This window comes from Blennius ocellaris (assembly GCF_963422515.1).
Source record: "Blennius ocellaris genome assembly, chromosome: 14".
Classification (NCBI taxonomy): domain Eukaryota; kingdom Metazoa; phylum Chordata; class Actinopteri; order Blenniiformes; family Blenniidae; genus Blennius; species Blennius ocellaris.
This window is the reverse complement of record NC_137663.1, coordinates 5,435,037-5,462,724: the sequence shown is the minus strand read 5'-3', so window position 1 is coordinate 5,462,724 and position 27,688 is coordinate 5,435,037. Positions and strand designations below refer to the sequence as shown.

Below are 27,688 nucleotides of genomic sequence, written 5' to 3'. Positions count from 1 at the left end.
AAGAAAATGTTTAATGTGAATATGGATAAAAAAAAAAGAGGAATTTTCACAAAAATATGACTCAATGAGGATTAATCTGTCATGACGAGTCTTTCAAATGCTTTGAGGACGACTGAGTTCCGGTTGAGTTGAAATTTCGGTAAAAACACAAACTGAAACTGTGACGAAAACATATGAAAGAAGATTTATTCAAAACACGTCTCCCAAAAAATATGACTTTACAACACACAACTGTGAGCATTTCTTTATCTTCATGGCAGATCGGAGCTTCTTTAGGAGAGAACACCTGAGGTTATGCAGCGGTTCCAAACATGAGGTCTGAAGGTTGACGCCGGGGGAAACGTCTGAACGCACACCAGAGGATCTGCAGCGTTAAGTTTCTCAACGCGAGCACAGAACACTCAATATTCTTTTATTAACGGAATTGTGTCAGTCGTTTCAAAAGCAGCAGGTTTTTTCAGCCACGAGAACCGAACTGCTAAAATAAGTGTCATAATAATACCTTTTTGATGAAAAATGGCAACAATCTCAACTAAAGTCAATTTAAATGATGCATGACACAGCAAAATTGAACAAATAAAAAGCCTGTTGAATTATGGGTGTTTTTACACCCTGACAGCATGGCTTCGAGGCTAATGCTAGTTTGCTAGCTTCCATGGTAGCATCATGATTTCTCAGCTCAGATCTCAGTGTTCTGTTGCTTCTCTCACCAAATGTGTTTAAAAAAAATAAAATAAAAAAAATCAGTGTTTTCTTTGGAATTCGTTTGGTGATTTGGCCGACCGGAGCCTCTTGCGGGACGGTTTTGGCCCCCGGGCCTGACGTTTGTCACCTGAAGCAGAGGAACTCGTAGATCAAGACAGAAGCACGAAAGAAATGACAAGAATCCAAGAAGAAGCCACACATACTTGAAGAAAAGGCTGATTGTACACAACCCAAACAACATTTTTCATCCATTTTCAGCCGCGACCTTCTGAACTGTTCGGTGGAAGTGAAGCAGTTGTTGGGCTTCCTGTTCCAGGGCAGAGTCACTAAACATCAGGCTGCATATCTAGAAGTATACACAAGGTTTTAAACAACCTCCAAGTGGTTGAAAACCACTCTGCACGTGATCTGACGATGCTACCAATGCTGAGCTCAAGAAAAAACAACTGCATTTCAGGGAATCTGCAGTCACTGAAAGCTGCTGCAGTCGTCAGTTTGTGACGGAGGCCGACTGACTATTTTAATTCCTATGATTTCACTTCTTAAATGACGGCCAGTATTGATGGAAGCAAAGCGCCTCCAAAACGAGGTCAAGTTGCTGACGAGGTTGTAGATTTGACTTATTTTGTTCTGTTTATCTTAAGAAATCTCTGACTTTATTTATTCTACTTTTATGGAGTTGTTTTTTTTTTTAATCCTTTTTAATATGCATTTCTTTGTAAAGCACTAAAGTGCCTCATGTCAACAGTGCTGGTGAAATCAATTTGCGGAACTGTACTGGAATCAGAATCTTTTTTGTTGTTCAGTTATTCAAGAGAAAAGCTGCTGCTAAATTATGTTTTCACAACATAAGAACTTTACATTTGATCTCGATCAAACAGTTCACTTCAAATCCGTGGTTTATTTTGTCATCTGTTGCAGGAGATTTCACTTTCTACCGGCTCCGTGATGGATTTGTTGTCACGGTTCCTCAGTCAGAATGAAGGAGAACCTTCACCTCTGTTGACGTCTGGCTTCGTGTTTCAGGAGGTTGTGATACTGACGCGTGGCCAGAGTGTCTGTGAGTCTGGTCTTTAGAGAAGCTTCCCCTGGCACAGATCAAACAAGGTGTTTCCGTTCGCTGGCCTCGGGACGGAGCCGGTGGATCTTCTGTTCACTCACTCTGCTCAGCTCAGGACCCGTTAGGACTGCTGCTCCTCCTCGGCTCGGCTCTGGATGTGACTGATCTCCACGATCGGCATGAGCAGCTGGAACGCATCCTGGATGTACGACGCGCTGTTGGACGCCTGCGAGGAAACAGGAGATACTTACTTTTATTCAAATGCAATTTTATTTATATATTTCTTGACTGCTGTAGGAGTGTTTTTTTTTTTTTATATCTGTGTTTTAAGGCATCGTTTAGTTCTTTTAAACCGTCTCCTATTTATATCTCTTGTAGTTTTTATGCTGTTTAATATTCAACCTCATATTCCTAATGTGGCATGGATGGAAATCACAATTTTGTTGTTTTTAACAATAATAAAGACTATTCTTCAAGTCTATACAACATATTTGTCTTAATTGTGTTTTACTTCTCTATTTGAACTTTGTCTAACTTTTCAAATTGCTTTCATATTACAAATATTAAAATATATAAATACATATTTTTTTTACATTGATTAGTTATTAATTTAGTTTGATATTAATTTTCACTTTCAAAATAATTTTTAGGGTTATTTATTGGATTTTTGAAAAATTGTTGCATTTCTTTAAAAAGCGGTTTTGTTTTATTTTTATTGGAATATTTTTAATTTAATTTATTCATACATCCATATTTAAAGAAAAAATATGCACATTTACAGCTGATTTCTGTATGAATATAAAAGACATGATTTAAAGGTTTTTTTCTATATATCTCGGGTCTTCTCAAGTATTTTTTATCTCAATTCCTCACGCAAAACCTTTTTTTAAACCATGTTCTCAAGTTTTTAAAGCAACGTGTTCATGTTTGTCTTTTTACTATTACTACTGTTTTCACTGGATTGTAACTGCATTTTTTAACATGTATTGTGAAGCAACCTTGAGTGTTTTCAAAGGCAATGTCAAATAAAAGGTATTGTTAATATTTTGCTACTCATTAAACAATATTTAGTATTTTTAAAGCAACATCTCAAATATTACTTATTTCAGCCGAACCAGTGCAACAATCAACATATTCAAGCATGTTTTGTACATCTGTAACGTATACAAATATATAGTTTTAAAATTGTATACAATAATTAAAATGTGCTTCAGAAACAAGCGCCAGACTTTAACCATGTGTGGGAATCAGAAAAGCTTTAACAAACAAAACAAACAAACACTTTGTAGATATGGACAAGAGCTGAAAGTGTGACGCGGTGCAGCAGAGCTCATGTATGTTTGTGGAGCAGTAATGAGACACAAACCTCTAAAAAGACTCCGGTGATGAGCGGGTTGAGGACGTCGCCCTTCTCCTGGGACTGGAATGGATTGGAAGGGGGATGATTGAGGTACTTTTCCAGCAACACGCAGAGCAAAGTGTTTGCGAGGAGAAGCTGACTCACCCCGGCTGCTGTGAGGCAGGACGTGAACTTCTTGGACAGCAGGGAGATTTCCTTACAGAGGACCACAGTCAACCTGAACACAGGCGACAGAGAGAACGCTGAAGAACTCGGTCACAGCGGCGGCGGCCCGGCGCCACGATTGTTCCGCGCCGGTCTTACTGCGACAGGACGCCGGCGTCCGCGCCGCCGCCGGAGAAGAGGGTCGTCTCGGCCACTTTGTGGAAGAGTTCGATGGATCGAGCCGTCAGCTCGGCCAGACTCCTGATGGCTGCAGCGTGAACCTCCTGCAGGCAGAATCGACACGATCACTCCAGAACCCCGGCGAGGACGACGAGAGGCTGCTGAACCTCTACAGGAGTTAAACTGGCACCATCCCCAACACAAGACGCGTCAAGACTGGAGTCAGGTCGACTAAAACCGGATGGAAAACAACACAAACAGCCTCCACATGAACTAAACTCAACCCTCTGCTTCACTGCCATTAGTCTCCACATCCATCCTTCTGGACAGAAGCTCAACACTGAATTCATCAACAGCTAAAATGATTAGCGCTCGTGCTTTTTCTTAAGCTGTTGGACCATCATCGATACGAATAGTAGCAGCAATCCTAATATCACTGTTTCTATTGGCGAGATCGTCGAAAAGCTGTTGGGATCCACTGTTTACCCACTTTGTTTGGTTCATTTCAGGTGCTGTTTATTTTTTTTATAAATATTTATAAAAATGTACATATATTTATTATTAAGTTTCTCTTGTTAATAATGAGGAAGTCTTTAGCAGCTCCACTGCTGTTTTTTCATTCAGGATGAGAGAAGGGCATCAAAACAAGTCAGCTTAACTATCTAAATTCAATCTGTTGTGATTGTGCTGTATTTTCAGGCGAAATATGTCAATAATGTATGTTATTGGTAGAAACCTAATTCAAAGACATCCAGTTCGGTTTTATTCAATCACTTGGTCATAATTTGCCTCTCCAGTAAAAATAATAGATTTGTGGCCCTCAAAGTTGACTGATGTCTCAGACACATTTATGCTTGAACTGAGAGCGATAATGAAACAAACAAACAAAAAGCACAGACGTCCACAGAGTGCGTCTTCTGTCCGTCCTCCTCTTCCTGCTGCTTGCTCAAGTCGCTGATGAGACTGCAGCTGCTCCTACAGGCCTGTTGGAGGAGGAGGAGGAAACACACTTCATCACTCCACTGTCAGTCAGCAGGTAACGGCAGTGCAAAGAACAAATTAGAAATAAAAATATATAAAGCTCAAATCTCATCAACACATGTCTCTTGGTCAAAGTGAACATTGTTGTGGAAAAGCTGCCATATTTGTGCATTTTTTCTGAAGTTTGCTTCCTTTATGAGCCCAGAACTGGTTGTGGAGTGTTTCTCCAGTTGATTTCAGCATTCTGTTTCCTGTTTCAATCACGCCGTACCGTGCGGAGCTTGTCAGCGGTCGCAGTGACTCTCAGACCCTCCATGGCCTCCATCAGATCCTTCTGGAACTCCGAGCCGTCTTCATCTGGAAGCCAGAAGCTCGTTATTGACGGAGCGCCTGGGGGAGCGTTTAATCCAACAGACTTTCTTCACCTTTCTTCTCGTCCACGTCCTCGTCGTCAAAGTCCACCAGGGAGAAGGAGTCCTTGATTTGGTCCAGTTCCTCTCTGAGCTGCAGCAGCTCCTCCCCCGACAGAGTCGTCAGCACCGACTTCACCTGCGGCGAAAACAAACATCAGGCGTCGGCATGTTCGTTTCTCCACAGCGGGCGTCGCATTCCAGCAAAACGGCGTGGTACCTTTGACTCGCTCTCCCGGGACAGAATCTCCAGAGCCTCCAGGTGCGACAGACCTTGAAACTCATCAAACAGCACGCCGTAGTGAGCGATCGCCTTCCTGTCCGAGAGCGCCGGGTCTTTCTCTGCCGTCTGCAGCTCCTCGCGCTCCTTGGCCTCCCTCAGAACCTGCGAGACGGCGGAGGGACGGAGCGTGAGACGACCAGCGACGGTCCGGGCCGGGCCGGATCCGCCGGGAGTCACCTGGGACAGCGTGGCGTTCCTGATCATCAGTCCTTTGGTCTTCTTGAAGCCCGGATCGCTTTCTGCAATCACGTCCATGGTCTTCTTGCCGATGAACTCCAGGGCGTCCAGGCCGCCGCTGATCACCGTCTTGCCCTGCCGGGGCAGTTCGGCGGGGTGAGCTCAGGCTCGGGGACGTTCTGCCCTCCCGTGTCTCATCTACTCACGGTGCTCTGGACCACGCTGGTGAGGGAGGACAGCATTCCCATGGCACTTCCCACGGCGCCGTCTGTCTCACCGCTGGCTCCACCCACAGGAGCACAATCTGACGGAGGAAGCCTCGGGGTTACTCACTCTCACTACGTTTGGTTGAGACATGCTTTTCATTTTCAACGGAACGGATTCATTGAAATAAAGAGGCGGAATAAATCAATCCATCTTCTTCCTGCTCCCCTTCACTCAAGACCTTGAAAGCTTCTGTATTGTATCGTTAGATTTTCTTTTTTACAATGAATGAAATTAATAAAGTAACTTTAAATTGAAACTTTTAATGCAGTGTATACGTGAGGAAAATGACTATATTTTCACAAAACCAAACTTCTACTGCTGAACATTACTACAGTCTCAACAGAAGGCCAATTTGAATGAAACCTTCTGGTGCAAAATACAGTGAAATGTCCAGAAAATCTCCCGGAGCGGTTGCTGAATGCATATTTTTACCACCTCGCCCTGACGCCATGGCTTTGAGGCGAGTTTGATAGCAGCGTCACTGTGATCGCTTTATGTGCAAATGCTCAGATGGGATGAGCTCGTCTGTGCTGAAGCACACCAGTGGACGTCTCACCTTCCTGCTTCTGCTCTTCCTCCACCTGAGTGGACAGCTCGGTGGGACTGGGGATCCCCAGTGACGTCTCGGCCTTCTCTATGACCTGAGTGAGGCCTTGACCTGGACGGGCAGCGGAAAAGTTTGGCACCAAACAAGAACCTTGATCCAGGATGACACTTTCAGGGAAGGTGTGGGTGAATACTGACCCACAGTGCTGACGGTGGCGGTTGCTGTGGACAGGATGGACTTGCCCCAGCTGCCCCAGTACCCCCACCCGCCCGGAGCCACCGTGGACTCGCTGGACGCCTGCGAGGCAGGGAAACGGAAGGAGAGCTCAATAAACAGGAGCAGCTGTTATCTACGCACGCTAAAAGTGACGGCTCAGCTAAGAGAATCGCCGCAAGACGAATCTTATCGCCAACGTTGTGCAAGTCACTGAAAACTAGGACATGTTTACACAACAACCACCTGGAAAGTTCAGCTTTTACAGAGACGGAGCATGTTTCAAAAAAGCTGAACTCCGGAACTGGTTTTCAATGAAAGATAAACGGTACGGAACGTTACTTTGCTCATTGAAACTCCATGAATCACTAGTGATCTAAGAAGTGACTCGGGCCTCCTTCACACTGCAGGGAAATGCGACCCAATTCTGATTTTGTGCTCTCAATGGTTTTTGACGGCAGAATGTTTGCATCGGTGTGAAAACTCCAATTCCAGTGTTTTCACACCAGACCCAGGCCTCGTTCTTATTTGGTACCAATTCAGAGATTTTTCTACTGTGACTGCTTCGTTATCGACGTGTGGCTGACGTTACGGATAAACGCTGGAGGATGAGGCTCCGCTAAAATGTTAAAAGCTTTGCTCTCTTTTCTCCTCATTCTCGTCTTCTTTCCCTCCTCATGTCTACATTTCGTCAGCTCATATTTAACAACCATTTGAAAATGGATCTCGACGCCGACCAGCGTTGCCAGATATGGAGGGTATCCCCCAATCGGGGAGTCAAATTCTCTCACTTTTTAACTTTGTTTATTTAGTTCATTTGTGTGTTTGTGGCATGTTTATTACACAAATAAAAGTTTTATGGTTTTAACATGATTTCTACTCAGGCTGAGATTAGTGCTGGTTGTTATTGAGGTGTCTGGGTTTTATGTTGTTTGGGCTGGAAACGGTGAGTCACATCTGGCAACCCTGGTGCTGACCGGCGTGCCATGTGTAAAAAAACGTGCTGTATGCTCTGAGGCCTGAAAACATTCAGTTCAATCACGTTCACAACGGCAGGTCGCGATTGAAATGATCACGCAAAAAAAAAAAAAAAAAATATCCCAGCAAAAAAATCGGAATTGAGTATCAAGACGCGCAGTGTGAACAGCTTTACTTAATACAGTCCCCCCAGTCTCTATAATCTGATGTTAGAGGAGGAAGATGCTCTATAATCTGATGTTAGAGGAGGAAGATGCTCTATAATCTGGGTGTTAGTGGTAAGAAGATAAAACAAGTCATTGAGTTCTATAAATATGAGGTGAAATGAGTCTTTTCCATGGTCTCTTCCTCACCGTTGCTGGCTGCTCCTCTGCTTTTGGCGTCTCTTGTTCTTCAGCTGCAGGTTTTGTTTCCGGCCTCCTCCTGGCTCTCCTCGTCGGAGCCACATCTGTGGAGGTGTCGGGTGTTACGGGAGGCGAGGAGCTCTCCGGGCTCTCGGAGGGAGGGACCTCCACCTCCGGACCCTCGGCCGGGGAGCACGGCGCTTCACTGTCTGACATCTTATCAAGCTTCCCGGTGCATGCCTGCAGAGTAACGAGGATTAAAAGTCGCTCAACACCTCACTGATATAATACAGCAATGGCTACAAGGTGCAGTTTGGTACAGAAATATAATTTATATTCTGATTTGGTGTGGGCTTTAGACACACTGAGGGAAGGTGATGATTACGGGAATGTGTACCTGCGGCTTCTTCATAAACCACCTGTCTCAATACCACATCCACACGCTTGGTGTGACGGCTGGCTTTTGGCTGGGATCACAGCTTTACGTATGCGTTGCGTAATTCAGCTTCATCAGATGGTTGGATTTGTATTTTTTGTCATGCAGGGGCGAGCTATGAATCCATTTGTGAAAGTGTGCAGGCTGGTCAGGGATTTGAAACGGCGACACTATACATGTCGCCCTCTGGAGAAAAGACCTGATACTGCTTCATGGCAGAGGAGTTACATCTTCTGTCCAAAGTACAGATTTCAACATTACCAAGCAAACAACATCATCAGTGCAGCAGGAGACAGAGGGATGACGTTGCATGAAAACTATATGATCTCTGGCTAAAACAAAGTGGCAGGCGAAAGTCTTCATAACCCATCAACTTTCACACATCTTGTCACGTTGCACACGCAAAAAGAAAGCAATTGTTAAAACAAGCCAGAAGAAGCAGTTTGCCACAAGCAGTCAGAAGAGACCAAAACACACCATCCCACTGGGAAACGTGATGCCGGCAGCACCATGTAGTCGGAAGGCTGCCCAGAAATGATGGAAGTTAGATGGAGCCGATTACAGGACAATTCTTGAGGAAAACCTGTCTAAAGTCTGCAAAAACTGGAGTATTTTACATACCACACTTTTTGGTTTTGTTATTTTTTATTTGCAAAATTAAAACGTTTGCAGTATTCTGTGTTTACAGACTTTAACAGACGTATGCATTGTAGATTAAAGTAGATCTGTGGACTACAAAGCTTCTGACTCGGAAATAAAAACATAAAATAAATAATACAAAAATTCTCATTGGATTAAGTTAATTAAAGAGTCAAAGAGTGATCCAAGTCGGAATAATACACTATTTTGAAGGGATTTATTAAGGTATTAAAGGACACTTATTCTAGTTTGATGAACCTGATGAAATGACATAAATGTAGTAAGGAAGATCTTAACCTTTGAGCCAAATCAAGGCAAACAACATGAATCTATGCTGGTCTGTATTCGTATTGTTAATATTAACTTGTTATTAACAGGTTTGCAGTGATTAGGAGCCAGTTATGAGGCGCTATGCCTCCTCGCCTTTGATATCAATTCTCTTACAGATTTGTTGGTTATGATTCAAGCATTTTAAACGAATAATTTTAAAGAGAAGGGCAGCTTTTGTTTTGCTATAAACTCACCTTTCCTTCGGTCCAGCTGTACGATGCTAACAGCTAACGACTCTTCTCTCTGCCTTTTCCTTCAATACTTAATTCTCCGTTTAATGTCAGCTTTGTATTTCAGATCCTTCACGTAAACCTCCTCTGAGTTTACCACTAAAACCTTAAACAACCCCGGTTTTCTGTTTCTTTTTGTGTCTCAGGATTAGCCACGTCACATTTTGTTTTGACGAGCTAGCGAGGCTAACCGGATGTCGACGGAGGGCCTCTTCAGAATAAGAACTCTCGTGAGCCCACGTCGTCGTTAAAGTCAATACAATTGATGATACTATAAATATTTGGTGAAAACCAACTTATACAATCTGGAAATGTTCGATGCATGTTTTTGAAAGGGCCTCACCTTAGACTCACAGACTTTATATTTTTTATTTTGAAAATAGTACTTCTGGCAAACAACCGGAAATGGAAAATGTTTGAACAACATGATATGTACAATTAAAACATTAATAATTTGTGCAAACAGAGATCAGGAAAAATACTGAAAACGACAGCATTTGAAGTTTGAATTAAAGTAAATAAATCAATAAGTAAATTATTAAGACCAAAACAAACATCGTAGACAACGGTGCATGTACTGTACACAGATTTTATAATCTTTTATAATCTCTTTGGGCCTAAATACATCTCAGATTTACCCGTAGAATATGAAACATCCAGATCGCGAGGTCCTGGGGGAGACAGAATGTAAATTAAGAAAGAAAGAAAGAAAGAAAGAAAGAAAGAAAGAAAGAAATAATAATAACAATAATAATAATAATAATAATAATAATAATAATAATAATAATAATAATAATAATACATCCTTCTGAAGGACTCACGAGACCTCCCTCTCCGTAACAACAGGTAGCCGCGCCCACTAATTCACCTGATCCAGGAAGTGAATGGCTTGTGCCGTTTGTTCAGCTTACCTATGAAGGAGAAATGATCCAAACGTCGTAATTTCGTTGAATAAAAAAACGTAGTTTCATGTGGATTTGGTTGCTTTCTGCTGCAGGTGAGACTAACACTTCACTTATACCTCGTTATTGTGCCATAAGTGTTTGGTTGTAATGCTCATTTAATAGAAAGAAGCACATTTAAACTCATACAGCACACAATGTTGAGTTTATAGAGCTCAGTATTGTATTATCTTGTACTATCTCTGTTATATCAAAACTGTTTGACATTGATTGAATTGAGACAATTCTCAATGTCTTACTTTCACAGTGGTGTTTTACTGATTTTATTTCAGCGTCTCTGTAGTTAAAATGTTCTTTCCAGACATGTAATCCTCAGTCATCATCTTTGGATTTATCACTTTTTTTCTGCTTTTAACTGACTACTAGTCAGCAAAGCAATACAAAACCCACGTGAGTTATGAAAGGTGTTCCACGAGTAGAGAAAAAAGTAACGCAATAGAAGAGTGTTAAAATAAAAAACAAACAAACATTAATTTAGACCATGGCTTTTCAGATTAATCTCCAAATAAGTTCTCGATATAGAAAGAAGCCAATCTTTTATAATTATTCGGTGCACAGATGTTTGCATGACTAACTGTGACCAGGACTGCTCTGGTACACAAACCCGTTTTGCTGACTCTTCCAGTTTTGCAGGTTTGTCTCACCTTGGTTGTGAGCTGAAGACTCGTCTGTCAATATGTCACTGCACCTGCCTCACCTGATACTGGCCGTGCTGCTGCTGCTGAGGGCAGAGGGAGCTCACAACCGGTCCGAGGAGGCGGCATACACGAACACCAGCAGTCACATGGTGGTGAAGGAGGGATCCAGTGTCCTCATCCAGTGTAACGTGACCGGGAGCCATGAGGATGTCAAGTGGTACAACCCCAAAGGAGCTCTGCTGGATGAAGAAGCAGGTGAATGAAGAGCGGAGGGAGGACATTCTTGTTTGTTTCCAGCATCATTAAGGGACAAGGGCATTCACAGTGCTTCACTAGGACATAAAGGAAAGGCAACACTTACAACAACACTTACTTCCTCCCTCATGAAACATGAAATATTTAAATAGAACCATGAATCATCCAAACAAAAACAGGATTATAGTCAAGAGAAACCATAAATGGATTTCTCTAGCACCATTCAGACAGAAGGGACGTTTCAGTCCTTTTACAGGAGATAAAGGAAATGTGTTAGAACAGGGCAATGATACTCTTAAAGCAATTAGATTAGGAAAAACTTTACAACAAAGTGATTAAGTGTGTGTGTGTGTGTGTGTGTGTGTGTGTGTGTGTGTGTGTGTGTGTGTGTGTGTGTGTGTGTGTGTGTGAGAGAGAGACCTGGCTTTTGGTGGTTTTAGTAACGATCTCTTCTTTTACTAAGCTTCTTCTATCCATTTACATTACGTTTCCCTCAAACTTCATGTCAAATCATCACATTTGCCCCTAGTTTTCTAACACACAATTATATAATGGATCTACACAACAGATAAGTAAGCATCAGTCTAAACATATAGCAGCTTAACTAGAAAATGGTCTGAGTATAGTACTTGACAATACTAAAATGTGATCACTTCCAGGACTGCTTGTTCTTCCTTTTCATGAAGGTAGTTTCTAAGGACGTGTTCACATTCCACAGTTTGATCAGGACCGAGGTTCTGTTCAGGGAAAGCTTTTTTTATGAACACACCCACAAACTCTGAACTGAGATATCGCAGTTGTTTATGGCTACCCATTAGCCATGAGCTAGCTAGCCCAGCCACCACTGGCTAAAGCGGTGGGACTTCCGGTTTTGGTCCGGATCAATCAGTGAGCCGTGTTTCTTCTTTACTTCCTCTTTGGTCAGTGTTTGTGTTTAGTGACAGCGCCCCCCAAATAAGCCGCTGTTGTAATTACGTGACATTTTCCAGGTGGTTTGGTCCACTCTCAGAAGTGAATGTGAACACAACCTGAACCAAATGAAGGTGTGAACATTCTCGGCTCCCCTCCTCCCAAGTGAACAGAGTCCTGGACTATCCCAATGTGAAAGGCTCTTAATAAAACCTGTCTGGATGAGTAACTTTCACTTTACTTGCTGTGACTGCAGGTGGGAAGTGGCTGATCGCGGAGAAAGGCGCCCTGAACATCTCCGCCGTCTCCTTCCAGGACCGCGGCCGCTACACCTGTGTGGCCTCCGGCGGCAGTGTCTCCAGAAGCCACACCGTCACTCTGCGTGTAGCCCACAACGAGAGCGGCCTGGGCTTGTACTTCGTCATCGTGTGCCTGGTGACCTTCACCATCACCATGATCCTGAACGTGGCGCTGCTGTGCATGGTCAGCAGCCACCTGAAGGAGACCGAACGGGCCATCAACGAGTTCTTCCGCACCGAGGGCGCCGAGAAGCTGCAGAAGGCGCTCGAGGTCGCCAAGCGGATCCCCATCATCACGTCGGCCAAAACTGTGGAGTTGGCCAAGGTCACGCAGTTCAAGACGCTGGAGTTTGCCCGTCACATGGAGGAGCTGGCGCGCAGCGTGCCTCTGCCGCCGCTCATCCTCAACTGCCGCGTGTTTGCAGAGGAGACGGCAGATCAACCGAGTGCACAGTGCGACCCCACGGCGCCGGGAAACAGGCCGGCTATTGGCCCGCTGGACTCCAACAGAAGAGCAGAGGAACGGTCGTTGTTATCGGGTGAGACGCAAAGGAAGGACAGCGTGGACGTCAAAGTGTCAGTGCACACGGTTTCCGAGGAGGTTCCTGGCGAAGCCAACCAGGTGAACCTCAGTGAGCTTCCGTCCGGCTCGCCAGCAAGTCTGTCTCCCGAGTGCAACGTGTAGCGTCCTCTCAGCTACACATTCTATAGTGTCCCAAACCTTTTTTTTTATTTTGTTTGGACAAATGTTAGGCTCTGATTGCTCGACAACTTTTTCAAGTGAAAACGCTAAACTTTTGCTGCGTTTGTCCACTGAAAACGCAACTTGTTTGAAAACACAAATGGGGAAACACAACTTTTTGGAAAAGGCTCCGACTCCATGATGACTACAGATACGCTGCTACGGGTCCCGGTCACCACGGCCATAGTAACTAGTAGTTCTGCACATGCTCAGTAGAGACAATCAGAACAACGTTTCCTCCGTGGTGTCATGACTCCCAGTCCATGTTCTGCTGGGACTTGGTACTTTTTGACAGTCGACATAATAACAATCCCACTTGGGCGTCTGTCCGCTCGATCATCCATGTACTCACATTGTTAATGTTTATAGTTTAAAAGAAATGACGTGTGTGGTTTCAGTGCACAAACAGCAGCACTCAATAGTGGCCCGACATGAAAATGACATCATTTTTGTCATTTCTGCTGTTGCCTTGTAAACAGACATCATTTTCAGATACTTTCCTGAAATGAAAACCAAAAAGGACGTGTAAGGACTTGAAAACTAGTTTAAACGAGGCCTCAAGTGGACTTTGCTTGCTGGGAGTTAGAAGTTAACTGCTGCACACATCCACTGACATTTAAGCTACAGATTCAGATTTTCTCTCATGAATCTGACATTTTTCTGTTTTGTTTTTTTTTCCTTTTTGGGGACAAAATGCATTGGTTTAATTGAAACGAGGATAATGCTGCAAGTCTGTGAGCAAAGTCGGCTGCTGCAGTGTTCCACAAATCCAACTCGAGATCCAGTCACCGCTCTGTGGAGGACTAATGATAGAAGCTTTTTTTTTTTTCTTTCGATGAAATGCAGGTACGGTGGGTTCTCCTTACGTTCTCATTGTAGCAGCAGATATAAGAGCTCATTATCGTCCTTCATGTGTCATTTGCCGCTCTTCTCTTCGACTGACAGTCTGTCAGCTTCCACAGAGCAAAATGTTGCAATGAAATGTATTTTTCATCACTCCCATTGTGTTCCCATCAGTGTGTCCTGTCACTGGGATGAAATAATCTCTGCAATGCCTGATTGCCATCTTACCGCCTTGCTTGTGAAGGTTTTGCTTCGTTTATAGGGACAGTACTCAGTTAGGGGTTCGATTTCTGCAGTATACACAGGAAAATCGAAAATAATGCACCTGAATTTTATAGAAAAGGTGGAATATTAAGCTACACGTTTTACATTAGAGCTATTGAACAAGACATGAGATCAAAAATGTTCTTTAAATTTAGTATAAATATGAAAATCCATGTGTCATTTTGGTGTGTTGATCCTTCATTCAGATGGTGAATCACAAACCTCACAATTGGTTAAATTACAATTACTGGATATTAATTCATACATTTAGTATTTCAAATATATCCTGGAAATGTGATCCCCAATGCTGAAATGCTATAAATCTAGGCTCTCGAAAAGAATACAACACAATAAGTGTTGTTTTTTCTCTGTGTACAAATGTTGTATTTGGTGAGATACAAATAAAATTGAATTGAATATGAAAGTAATGTGTTGCTTCAATAGTATTAAACTCATTTTAGTTTAGGAGCCACATACAGCCCAGTAGTGGTCAAATGGAGCATACGTTTTTGAAAAAAATCTTTTGTTTTGGAAAGTGACGACAATCGCAACATAAAGCTAATTGTAATGAAACCTGTAAAAACAACAAAAAACCTTTTTCCTTTAGCTGTTGCATTATGGGTGTTTGATACCCCTGTTCAAGAGCCAAGAACAGAAACCTCATATAAGATGTGTAAACTTGTGATTTGGGCAATTTGAATGGAGCTCATGGGCGGAAGCGGGTTCATTTTTAGAAGTGTTTCAAGATAATTAAATACCAAGAGGAGAAACGGCGTTACACAAGAGAAAACCTGAAAATGTTTGGTATTTCTGCCCTCAGAGGTAAGACTGTCGGTGAGCCACCGAGTGGAGCTGTTGGCTCAAACATGCTCCTCATGTTTCCTCTCTTTTTCCTGCTGCTGCGGCCTCCTGCCATCCCGGGAGGTCGCAGTTCACATTAGAAGATGCACATGAAGGCTGGAAACCCAGCGGGAGGGATTTCCTGCTGAAAGCTGAAGTGAAGGGCTTTCAGCGCCACATTTCAGTGCCATGTTCGGATGAAATATGGAAAACAGTTGTGAGAAGCCGCTTCACTTGTTAACCGTCGTATTGAAAAACACTCCTGTGATATATTATGAATGAATACAACAAACCTGCAAGGAATTTACCATTTGAAGCATAATCGTGAATTTTCTCTTAAAAGTCATTTTTTATAACTAGTTTGATCTATTTTGATGACGTTTATTTTTTTACTGTATTCACTCTTCTTTTCCTTATTTAAATATTTTCATGTTTTTTTTTTCCCATGATATTTTTTATTACATCATGTCTGATTGGTGCAATATGAAAAAATTGTCTTGTAAACTAGCGAGTCACAAAATAGAAACTAGTGTAATTAGTGAAGACAGAAAGACACAATTAGTCAACCAGTTAAAAATCTTCAGTACCCCAGGCGCCATTTACACAACTTTTTCAAGTGAAAACTGAAAACCTTTGTTGTGTTTTGGGGTGCTCAGAGACATTAAAAACGCAACTTTGCAAAAATGCTCCGTCTCTGTGGAAACAAAAAAAAAATAAAAAAAAATGCAATTTTCAAGAACACTCTGACAGTCTCCAGGTAAATGGGAAAAATTGCTACTTTTTTAAAAACTGTCTTAGTGGAAACACAGGAAAACTCAACTTTTTGAAAACCCTTCAACTCCATGGAAAAAGAGGAAAATGCAACTTCTTGAAAATGCTTCGATCCCATCACCATGGAAATGGGGGTAAACACAACCTTTTAAATACAGTCTGACTCCAACTCAATGAAAACGGAGGAAAACGCAACTTCTTGAAAACACTCCAACTCCGTCTCCATGGAAACGGGGAAAATGCAACTTTTTAAAAATGCTCTGACTCGACATATGACAATATATTTGAATAACATTGTAACGCAACATTGTAATTCTATGCACTTTGCTCTCATTTGTCATTGTGCACAATGAGGCATCATTGAGCTTCTCCTGCATACGCTGTTTTTACGTCGAGTATTTTTTCTGAGGTTAATCTGCTTGAACGCAGCCACCTGTGAAATATCAGGTGGGCGAGCATCCCAAATAACAATAACCTTGGGCCTCCGTGTTGAATAAGTCGAAAAATCCATCCTTCTTCCTTTTCCCGTCCTCTCTGGAGGCGAGCTTATCTAAATAGAATTGATTGGCCCGAGTGATCATTCATCATGGCGAGCCAAAGCAGACATTTAGAGAGAGGGAAGGGAGGGCAGGAAGATTTTAAGGATAGGATATTTCCAGAAGGCTCCTGTGTTATTGAAGTACACTAAATGGATTGATCGGCTGGGAAACAGAGGGACACTGCATGTGCTGCGTGTGCTGCATGTGCTGCATGTGCTGCAAGTGCTGCATGTGATGCATGTGCTGCAAGTGCTGCATGTGCTGCATGTGCCGCTCGTTCACAGACTGGAGCATGTCTGATTATACACACTCACATGAATGATTGGGGACATGCAATAAATGTGTGCCTCTTGAATTTAAATTGCTTGTAAGAATAGAGTCAGAGGAAAATTGTTCGTAATTGTATTTTGCTTCCAATCAGCCGGAAGGAACATGATGAAGGAAAGAGCCAAGGACAATGAGACACAATGAGAGAAGTCTTAAGTACATCCATAGCACATGCAAACAGAAATAATTGAGCTCATGCTACGTCCTTGTAATCTAAGAGAACCTATTGCTGCACTCCGTCATGTGCCCACCTATACAACTTGCCTTATTCCTGACTTTAACGACGGTAATAGAGCAGTAACTTCCCGAGAGAATCAGTCCTCTTAGTAGCTTTCCTTTTGCTTGCCCTCATTTTGTCACATAAAAACAAGATTTGCACAATGAGCTTTTTGCTACCAATAACTCCTGGTTATTATGCTGCATCCTTGACCACAGGCTCAGGTTGTAACATTAATTTTCACAACAAATTATGAACTGATTGGCCTCAGATTTTACATGGGCATGCAGAGCCACATTAGCGGCATAATAGACTTTTCGACTGTATTTCTTTCTTTCACTTCTCTGCAGTTTCCTCTTTTTTTCTTGCATTGAAGACACATTTTTCATGTCTGATTTTGAGCAGTATTCTAGATATTGCCACATTTTCACATAGGCTCGAAAGTAAAATGACTTTAAATTCCCCTCCAAATGAAATATGCACATGGGAATTGTCCGGGAGAGGTCGTGGCCTCATGCTGGAGTCCAGCACATGTGCCATCAAAGAGACGGAGAACTACAGCTGACCCCATTCTGTAGTGGGTCCGACTGCTACAAACGGCCCCGGCTGTCAGGAACTAATGGGAAATAATGGCTGAGGCAACTTCGCGGAGGGTCACGAGGGACTGGGGTGAAGGTACCGAGGTCACTGTCTTCCAAGGACTCCTGGCTTTGCTTGACAGATACATACAACATGAAGCGAAAACATCTGGAGGGAAGGCGTGAGAGTGTTGGAGCGATGGCGTTGGCTAAACAAGGTCAAGCTGAAAGACGGTAACTTGGAGGAGATCGGACTGTGGGCTCACCAAGCTTTAAAGGAGTCAGTCATCCGTGCATGTGGAGCTAATCTCTGCTGACGATGGGAGAATTCATCCTGGACAGGTCAGCAGCCCATCAAAGGGCAAAGTGACAGACAATCACACAATCACATGAGATGTCTACGTTTTCTGGAAGTTAAGCAGTTTTCACTCACGACTACTTTTCCGATTGCAAGTGGAAAACTTTTGTAGTGTTTTGGGGGTCTGTTTATACTTACGCTTATTTATAATTGTGATCATAGTCACTGAAAACGCTGGGGACGCCTGGGACTCGAGTTTTTTTTGGACAGTCACCGTAATAACAATCCACCTTGGTGGTCTGTCCACTAGAATGTCCCTGTTCTCCTGTTGTTGATGTTTAGAGCCTGTTGTTCTCTGCTGCAGGTGTGTGTTGTTTCATGTCAAAAACATATAACGACACCAGTTAGTGGCCAGTTAGGACATAATTACATCATTTTCAGGGTATCTGCCCTTTCCGTCGCAACAGACCTTTTCAAAATGAAACATTTCCGAAACAAAAATGCATACTTTTAGCTTTTTCGTTTTGGAATTGTGTCGCCCACTTGAAACGTTGTTTAAACGGGGCCTTAGAGTGTCCATTGCAATACCGTGTTTCTTTGCAAGAGGGGGTATTGAGTCACTTTAGTCTCTATTCAGTCCAGAAACATTAGAAGAAGCAGCAGGTAGCAACAGCCATGGATAAATAATAAAGTCATGAGTACTGCTCCATAAAACATGAGAGACCTGAACTGTGCTAAAGGTCAATATAACTCATCGCTGCCACCAACTGCAACAAAGTTGGCATTACATAAATCCTACATATGGTATCTTCAAATTAAAACTACATGACTCAATGATAGATGTAAAGAATTAGACGGTTTCAATAACGTCGTGTAGCAGTTATACACTAAAAACACAAAAGCAGTGATGTTTATACCAGAACATGTTGAATTCATACAGTGTACTTTAGTGCTGTGCTGCGCTCGTGTGATGACTGTTTTAGATTTCTCCACAGCGGACTCTCTGCGGACGCACTTTTAAAACATTGACATTAATCAGTTGGATTCATACCAGCTGAATATTTTCTCTCAGCCACTCGTTTATTTGAAACCTCCAGGTCAACCATCACTCCGGGATAATTCAGATCATAGTGGTACATTCTGAACTCGCCCACAGTCCGACTCATTCTGACTCCTAAAAGACAAGTGATGACTTAATTTTTCTGGAGAAGACGAGGAGCCAAATCTCATCTTTAGTTTATGTTGTTCAGTGTGAGTCCTTTATAAAATGTATAACCTCAAACTGTTCATTTTAGTAACCAGTAGAAATGGAGAAAATGAGATGGGTCTGTTCTATTTACTCAACTGATGATATGAGATACTCTTCTTTTATCTCTACGGTGCTCAACCCTGGTCAGTCAATCCATCCATCCATCCATCCATCCATCCATCCATCCATCCATCCATCCATCCATCCATCCATGGCTTACAAAGGTATTCAAACCCCTTGAACTTTTTCACATTTTGTCATGTTGCAGCTACAAATGTATTTTTTGGGGGATTTAATGAACAGTACTAACTAAACCAACACAATGTGCTGCATAATTGTGAAGTGGAAGGAAAATAGGCCAAAGTGAGTAAGTAAAATATATTTATATAGCACCTTTCAGGGATAAAGATCACAAAGAAAGATATAAACAGCAGTAAAGTCAGTAAAAATATAAGTATATGTAGTAAAACTGATAAAACAGGAGAAAGAGCTCGGGCTGCATTCCCACTGCGGGCAAATTATTTACATACATATTTACTTCTGTAAACAGTGTAGACAATGTTGTCGGCGTGACGTCGTGCCTTTTTTTACACATGCAGGTCAAGTTGGATAACGATCACACTGCAGTCTGACGGAGGTCGTGTTTAAAATGTAGTGTGAACGATCACGCAAAGATATCAGAGAGAGAGAGAGAGAGAGAGAGAGAGAGAGAGAGAGAGAGAGAGAGAGAGAGAGAGGCCCCTTTAACAGTGTTGGGCACCTGCAGCCAGTTTGAGTGTCAGCAGTTCCATTTCAGACCACTGTTTTAGGCAGCGAGCCTCTAGCCGTAATTTTTCGAAAAAGACGGTGTAAAAGTTGCACTGTGCGCTCCTCACTGCCCGCCCACACCTTGCTATAAACCACGCGCTGCCATAAAGTGGTACCAGTGTCGTGGTATCGGTGGCAGTTTTATGATTATAAGTACTTGTGCCTGGTCTTGAACCGATGCCTGATACTGGTATAGGCATCGGTGCATCCCTACTTTACACAACAATGTTCTGAAATCAATGTCCGTCCACATGGCAACGGCAGAAACACTGACAACGGTGTCGTTTTCATGTTGGGTCAGTAAACATTAACATTCACAATGGAAGAACATACCAGTGAACATACAGACCACCAAGTTGGATTGTTATTGTCAAATTAAAAGTCCCAAGTCCCGGAGAATCTGGACTGGGAGTCATGACCCTCTGGAGGAAACAGTGTTCTGATTCTCTCTACTGAGCATGTGCACAACAACTATTGACCATGACTGATGTGCGCATGCAGCGTTTCCCCATCAGCCAGGAGACGGAGGTCCAAGCGTTTCCGCAACGTGTCGTTTTCATCACAGCGTTTTTGAAAATGTACCTCTTGGCTGGGTTTTCAGTGACTCCGAGCACCGTTGTCGTGGAAACGGAGCAAAAGATTAGCATTTTCTCCTGAAATCCATTGCATTTGGCGCCAACAGATTCCCTCCCGATTATTCACGAGTGCAGCGAGGAGAGACGGCGTTCCATGTCGTATTCCGACCTGCACCTTTGGAGTTCAGTTGTATTTTTATTCTTTTCTTCTTCCACTGCACAGAGATGACAACCGAAACTCATTTACAAAGTCCGTCTTTCCTCCCGTCAGACTTCACCCTGCAGCGGATCAGCTAACAACGCTGGCGCCCTTGTCGTCATTATGCCGGCGGTAACGGCCGTGCGGGACGGGTGCACTGCACGGCTCGGCCTCCCCCTGCGCTGCACGGCTCCACTGCACGGCGGTCGGGTTAAAGATTGTTTCTCGGCACCGGCTCAGGCAGATTTACTGAGTGGCAGTCACACTATAAATATGCAATAAAGAAACTTATGAAATATTTATTGACCATCTTCTTCCTCCATCTTTTCCCAGACAGGTGGGATGTGCTCCTCAGTGAAATAAGACTCTGGAACCGACTGGATGACATTAATGTAATGACTGTGAGTTACTATTCAAGCCACTGTTCAAATGGAGGATTTTAGCTCGGGATATATTTACATAAATCAGTCTAAGCCAAAGGCTTCAGAGGCAGTCCCGGGCAAGAGAGCATTAATTTAGGGCTTGCCAACACGGGCTTGATATGAGCTGCGTGGCGGTGCCGTTCTGTCATATTTAGGTCATGGCAATACAGTCTGTGCTCAATCTTCAAATATACTGCGACTGCAAACATGTTTACTATGCATGGATGAGAGCGTGCACCGGCATCAAAGACATAGACAAGTCGCATTTATGATGTGTTGTTTTATTGAAGAAGGCTTTGGGGAAGCTATAGCGCAGTACAGTCAGTAAAGTTTGAGAGCTGCAGTAGCTTTTTAGTGGCTTTGCTTTCTGCATCACGGATGCCAAACATAAGGCCCATGGGTCCAAACCGGCCGGCAGGACGCTCCAATCCGGCTACACCACCAAGCAAATTGTTCAAATTTCAAAGAAAACTTTTTTGTTTCTATTTTTTAAACAAAAGCTTAGAACAGCAGACATATTGTGGGATGTTTGACATCTGTTTCAGACGCTCCCGGGGATTTTACAATTGCATTGGAAGTGGAAACAGAAACGTCTACCGTTGTTTTTGTGATTAGACATCTGCTCACATTATTGGGTGATACATTCACTTGCCGTCTGAAAAATCAATCTCATTCTAAAAGCATCATGACAAAACACTGAAAAACACTACATTTAGTGTCGGCTTGACTGTTTTTCCTGCATCAGCTTATCCTCCACACCCTTTGTGTCTCTCCTCACCTCATTAATTGAAACTAGATGCTGACATTTAATTGTATAAATTCTCATTTCCTTTGCAAGATTTTTGCCTGAAGTTGCAAGAACTTCCTGGAAAAGTTCCTGGAGCCTCTTTCCAGAAGTCACCTGAGATTAATACATGAATATGTTAATATTCAGCCACTGATGAGCTGCAAATTAAAGGAAAGGCCCCAAACTATAAACTGGGGGCCATAATTAATGTGTCTGCCTTCAGCAGGGCAGGAAAGGTCATTCCATATTTTATACTGGCCTCTGCAGACACTAGAACTCTCTTTGAATGAATATCAACTGAATTAAATTGAATTAGAGAAAGTTAGACAGTGGACCACACAGTGGTGAAGTGGTTTCCAAAACATGTCATAGCAAGAACACATGTAGTTTGAGTTTACTTAATTTTTTCTAAGTGTGTGCATGTTTTGAAAATACAGAGAACAGCATGCTGTCAACATTGAAGCTCCTTGAAACAGTTTTTCTTCATCGTTTTGGTCCACTCAGTGTCGGTTTGTATAAAATAGAAAGTGTCTCCGCATGTGATCCAGATGATGGTGGAGTACATTTTGACTTATTAATTCACTTATTCGTGAAGCGCTGTTAAATTTAAGAGTGAAGAGCACATGCTGCATTTATTGTGATGAATAACACCTCTCCACATGGGGGCAGAACCATTGACTATGAGTGGAGTACACATGCGCAGCAGCAGTGTTTCAGAAAAGATTTCCTCATTTCCACAGAGACGGGGCGTTTTCAAATAGCTCCATTTGTTTCTGTTTCCATAGAGACAGAGTCCACACGTTTTCAAACAGTTGGATTCCCCCCCGTTTCCAGGGGGTTGGATCTTTTGCAAATGTTGCATTTCCCCCCATTTTTGCAAAGACAGAGTCAGATCACTTTCAAAAACTTTTGTTTTTCCAGACGGTGTTAAAGCATTTTTGAAAAGTTGTGGTTTCCCCCGTTACCACAGAGCGTGTCAGACATTTTTGTTTTGGATTTTCATTGGTTCCACACCCCAATGTCATGTGAACCGATCCCCAAAAGACAATGAAAGTTTTCCGTTTGCACTTGAAAATGTCTTTATTGCACAGCTTTCAAAATGCTGTATGGACTGAAACTTTTGTGAAACAGAAATGAGGCAGTTTTCAGCTGAGTGTTGACTTTCCCCATTTCTCTTCTGTGGTTGTTGTGGAAATTGTGCTCATCACCTGTTCAACTTGGAGTACAAAAATTGTCCTTTATTGGTGTTTCATTTTGATTTTTAATACATGTGAATCATGTACTCCAAACTTTATTTAGAATTTGACTATGCACCATACATACAAGACGATGACAAAGACAACAGTGCAAGGTCTGGACTGGCGCCAGACCCTATCAGGAGGCAGCCGACCCAGAGCTGCCCAGACCCCACAAGGAGGGCAGCTTCCAGACCCTGACGGGAGGCGTCCGGCCCTCCAGTGTTATGATTCACCTGAGAAGGGAGGGCACTGAAATCATGGGAGGCGACAAAGCACTGGAAGTGAAGGATCCCAGAGGAGAGCCCTCCAATCCCCATCCCCCATCACCTCGCCCATCCCACCCAGAATGAACGCCGCACGTCCATCCTAGCGTCACGGCTTAACGGCGACATATAAACCCCTGGTTTCTTAAGGCATGGCAGTGAGAGTGTGTGTGTGTGCGGGTTTGTAATACAAAGAACGAATTATCCATAAAAGATCACAGTCGTGATGGCAAAAATGTCCATAGACATGATAGAATTGTAATTGATGTTTGTGTTGGTTTGGTTCTTGGGAGACTCGAGGGGAGACTTTGTACTTAAGAGAGGAAAAGAGAGGGAACTTGGTGTGAATAAAGTCTGTAAGTAGGGAGCAGGTGGAGCGGGGCTGAGCAATGGTGGTATTAGAGGGTTTAGAGGGTGGGTATTTTAATTTCCATGGCTCTGTGGTCTGACAGAAGGTTCTTCCAGTGTGTGATGTGTCTGGACATTTTGGATTTCCAATTCATGAAGGTAGTGTTCTTGGCCATAGCTTGGGCAGTGAGTAGTATTTTATTGTGCTTTGGGTTTAAGTTTATGTTTATATGTCACCTCGTAAACAGAGAGACAGATGAGGGGAAGTGGCAGCCCAATACAGTGGAGAGTAATTCTGTGACTTTATCCCGAAACTGATTAATGGCTGTTCAGCTCCAAGTGGCGTGAATAGAAGTGTCTGGAGTGTTTTGTGTGCAGGGAGACAATTTTACAGTGCAAAACCCATTTTCAACATTTTTTGACCTGTGTAGTGATAGCTATGGAGAGTTTTATATTGAATTAGCTGTAAATTGGTAGTTGTAGTCAGTGAATAAATGTTTTTACAGATTTGGGTCCAGAAGTCAGCATCGGGAGTGATTGACAGGTCTGATTGCCACTGTATGGAAGGAATGGATGTTGTTTAGTCTGAGTGGGTTATTAGTCTGTGTATTTTGGAGAGGAGTTTCTTTTTTGTCTTGGGGATATTTAATAACTCCCAGGATTCATGTGGGGGACCGGGGTTCATGGTTATATTTCTTAGCTTTGATTGGATGCGTGATTGAAGTTGCAGATATCTGAAAAACTAATCGCTCCTGATTCTAGATCTCTGGAACCAGTGTGTTGTTGTGACAGATGTGCTCTGGGTGACTGATGCCTTTTTCTGACCAAGTGAAGAAATTGATGGGTTTATTATTGATGAGGAAATCAGGGTTATTCCAGATGGGGGTACATTTGGATGATCCTCAGGGGGAGTTTGTGATTTTGTTGTGGCTCTGAAACATGCATGCTGTTTGCCATTTTTATTGGAGCTTCAAAACGCAGGTCAGACAGAGAACAAAGTTTCTGCAACAGTGCGCGCAGATGATATTCTTGCGCTACAATTATCAACTTTCCAAAGTAAGGGAGCACAGGAGGAAGGGGTTGAAGACACACAAGTTGCTATTTGAGTTTTCTAAGGAACAACACAGATGGTTCACCTTGACATTGTTCTTCTGAACATCCTGTCTCAACCAGGTTGCTTGAAACAGAGAAAGAATCCGTGCACACTTTGTCATTTCCTACAAAGACAATACATTTCATATTTGCCATGAAATGATGCAGATGGAGTTCTGGCATGTTTTCCAACTCCATATCAACGTATGAAATCTCAATGTGTCGTAAAACACAGCTGACCACGTCTGGATATCAGGCTATACTTTGTCCTACATCGCAAACTTTCAAATCTAAAACTTTAGCTTTAGAAATTGTTGGAGAGATTAAAAATACTTCAGTACTGGAACTAGCACAAGCCTGAAACGTACTTCTGGAATATATCCACATTTCTGCCAAAGTTTGATCTGATGAATCGCTTCCGCTTTTTTTTTTTTTTTTTTTAAGAAATGAAAAGAGCTGGCTGCTTTATCCAACATGGCACGACTATTTGAGTGGACTCATGCAGAGACGATGGCGACTGATGAGACGGATATGAAGGTTGAGTTTTGGGATTAAAGGAGGGTGTCCTTGTGTTACTCACAGAGCTGAAAGAAAGCTGTCTTTTCCTCTTTATGCTCATGAGACATGCGATCATTTTAATGCCTCATTTCTCCACCGTCGACAGCCTTGGGTTCATTCCTCTGATGTTCCCATTAGGCTCCCCTGAGTGGCTGCTCTTGTATGACATTGACAATTTGCGTAATGTCTCATTTCATGTCGTACCGCTCTGGAAAACCTGGAAGGATTCCGTCGGTTCGGGGCCATTTAGTTGCATGTCGGTGTACAGGAATGACCACATCTATTCAGGAGAACACACACACACCAGACGTTTTTCCTCCCCGTGCTCAGTTTTGGACTTTTTTGCCGTTGAGACATTATTTTTACTTCAAGTTTACGTCTGACTCGGCTCCAGTGTCTCCCCCCAAACGAATGAGGAAAAATTGCACCGCCAAAACTGAAATGGATGTTGGTGCGGACGGGGCGGCCATCGCATCTGTCATAATGGCTTTGTTTTATGGTTGGGGTCCCCGCAGCTCAGCCGGCGTGGCAGACGAGCGCCCGTCGGTGTGTGTTTGCTCATTTGGCAGCACTTTTAACGCAGCCAAGTTTTTCCACGAAGCTTTTAAACGAGGAACGAAAAAAAAAATAAAATAAAGCCACATGGGAACAACAGCTTGTGTAAACAAAATCTTAAGCGAAACCACCCACCCGTAAAACGGCAGACAGACACACACACACACGGATCCCAAACACAATTCCTCTGCCCTTCACCTCTTAAGGCATTTCGCAAGAAAAACACTTTTCTACCTTGAAGAGCTCAGGAGCTCTCTGGAGCCGACGCACCGCAGGCGGAGGAGGTATCATTAACGGACGACTGAGCCGCCGAGATAGTAAAAGCAATTAGGAGTGTGAGCGCCTCCTCTAATGGAGACACAAAGAGACGAAGCTGCTGAGGCCTGTCAACATGCAACGACTCACAGAGATTAGGTGTGAGATAATGAGATTACATAACAATATACGCTGAGTGGTTAAATACATTTTTCAAGACTTTAAGAACTACTGAAAGGCAACAGTTCTGTCGGCAGCAGGAAGCACGTTAAAGGCTCAGTGGTATCGCTTCGCACTCTTGTGCTTGGTCATTACGCTCGTACAAACTCCTGTTTTCAGCTTTTCAATTTTTGCAAAACATTCCCGTGTTTGTTGATACCTTGCGGTCACGGAAACACCAGGCATTGTGTCACAAAATCCTGTTTGTACACTCGATCTTGAAAGATCTCGATTTGCACTGAAAAAATGATTCACGATCAGTTTCACCACATTTAAGACTTTTCTCATGGCTTGAAGACTCCTTTGAGAACGTCTATTGACGTAAAACACATGAAATTATTTCTTCGGTCATTGTTTAACAAAATAAAATAGACAAAATCAATTTTCTTCCAAGAGATATTAACAATTTTACAAACCGAAAGGGTTTAGGCTGAAGTTACACACTTATTATGCCTAACCCTATTAATAAATCAAAATGCAAGACAGTCAAACTCTGAGCTGAGCTTCATATATAAAGTGAGATTTATACAAGTATACACAATATATTACAAATACACGTGTAAACACATCATATCATATTATAGCTGTACAAGTATATATACAGTTTATGCATTGTAGTATTTATATACTATTAATATTATAATACTTAACTTGACTTGGATTAAATGATCTAAGTCACCAATTACATTGAACCACACTGAGTTTGATGGAATTTAAACTATTGCAAGATATTCAACATAGTTTTGTCTTTTCTTTCCTCCCACAGTCCAGAAAAACTGGGCGAAAGCCTGTCCAGGTGAATGTCGACTTGCAGAGGATAAAGCGGTATTGCTGGATGGATCGACTAATCGACTGATTGATTGATTGATTGATACACAAATGAGCATAAATGCTCACTGAAATCGCAATGATTCACCCTGAAGTATTTTGTACAAACTTCCAGGTCAGAATTTGAGAAAGGTTTGTCTGCAATGTTGCAATTGTGTTGCAAAAGCCATCATGCAACGGTGAAGCAACAGTTATCCAGGAGAGATTTCTGCATCATACTGAGACACTATAAAAGACACCCAGGACAGCGAGAGGACTGTTTTACAAAACATTTTCAAAATATTCAAGAGAAAAGAAACCTCCGAGACCGTCTCCGACCTTTTTGATACGTGGCCTGCAAATGACACACAATGTTCTGCCCTGTTGCTCACCCAATAGAAATATGCATTTTATTTTATTTTGTTAAATTCACCCTCCATTAAAAAAAAAATCATAAATTACAAATAAGAGGAAGAAGTCAAGCTGGTAAAAACACCCTCCAGATATTATTCATGCTAATTTGTCGATAAGCGCTGTTGTTCACTTGA

General features: G+C 42.6%; 2 protein-coding genes across 2 annotated transcripts; one reads left to right on the top strand and one right to left on the bottom strand.

Moving 5' to 3' along the window:
• Positions 1 to 182: 182 nt before the first annotated feature.
• On the bottom strand, positions 183 to 9,451 carry fam114a2 (family with sequence similarity 114 member A2). The gene is made up of 14 exons (XM_080508285.1): positions 9,249 to 9,451; positions 7,659 to 7,889; positions 6,312 to 6,411; positions 6,124 to 6,225; positions 5,507 to 5,604; positions 5,301 to 5,435; positions 5,061 to 5,225; positions 4,856 to 4,979; positions 4,702 to 4,787; positions 4,349 to 4,432; positions 3,429 to 3,553; positions 3,270 to 3,342; positions 3,132 to 3,185; positions 183 to 1,991 (listed from the first exon to the last, which is right to left on the bottom strand). The coding sequence occupies exons 2-14, from the start codon at positions 7,863 to 7,865 to the stop codon at positions 1,887 to 1,889; spliced, it is 1,458 nt and encodes a 485-aa protein (XP_080364411.1). The 5' UTR covers positions 7,866 to 7,889; positions 9,249 to 9,451; the 3' UTR covers positions 183 to 1,886.
• Positions 9,452 to 10,201: 750 nt separating this feature from the next.
• On the top strand, positions 10,202 to 14,566 carry LOC308138998 (microfibrillar-associated protein 3-like). The gene is made up of 3 exons (XM_080508299.1): positions 10,202 to 10,281; positions 10,880 to 11,139; positions 12,305 to 14,566. Exons 2-3 carry the CDS (start codon positions 10,923 to 10,925, stop codon positions 13,030 to 13,032), a joined length of 945 nt encoding a protein of 314 aa, XP_080364425.1. The 5' UTR covers positions 10,202 to 10,281; positions 10,880 to 10,922; the 3' UTR covers positions 13,033 to 14,566.
• The last annotated feature ends 13,122 nt before the right edge of the window (positions 14,567 to 27,688 follow it).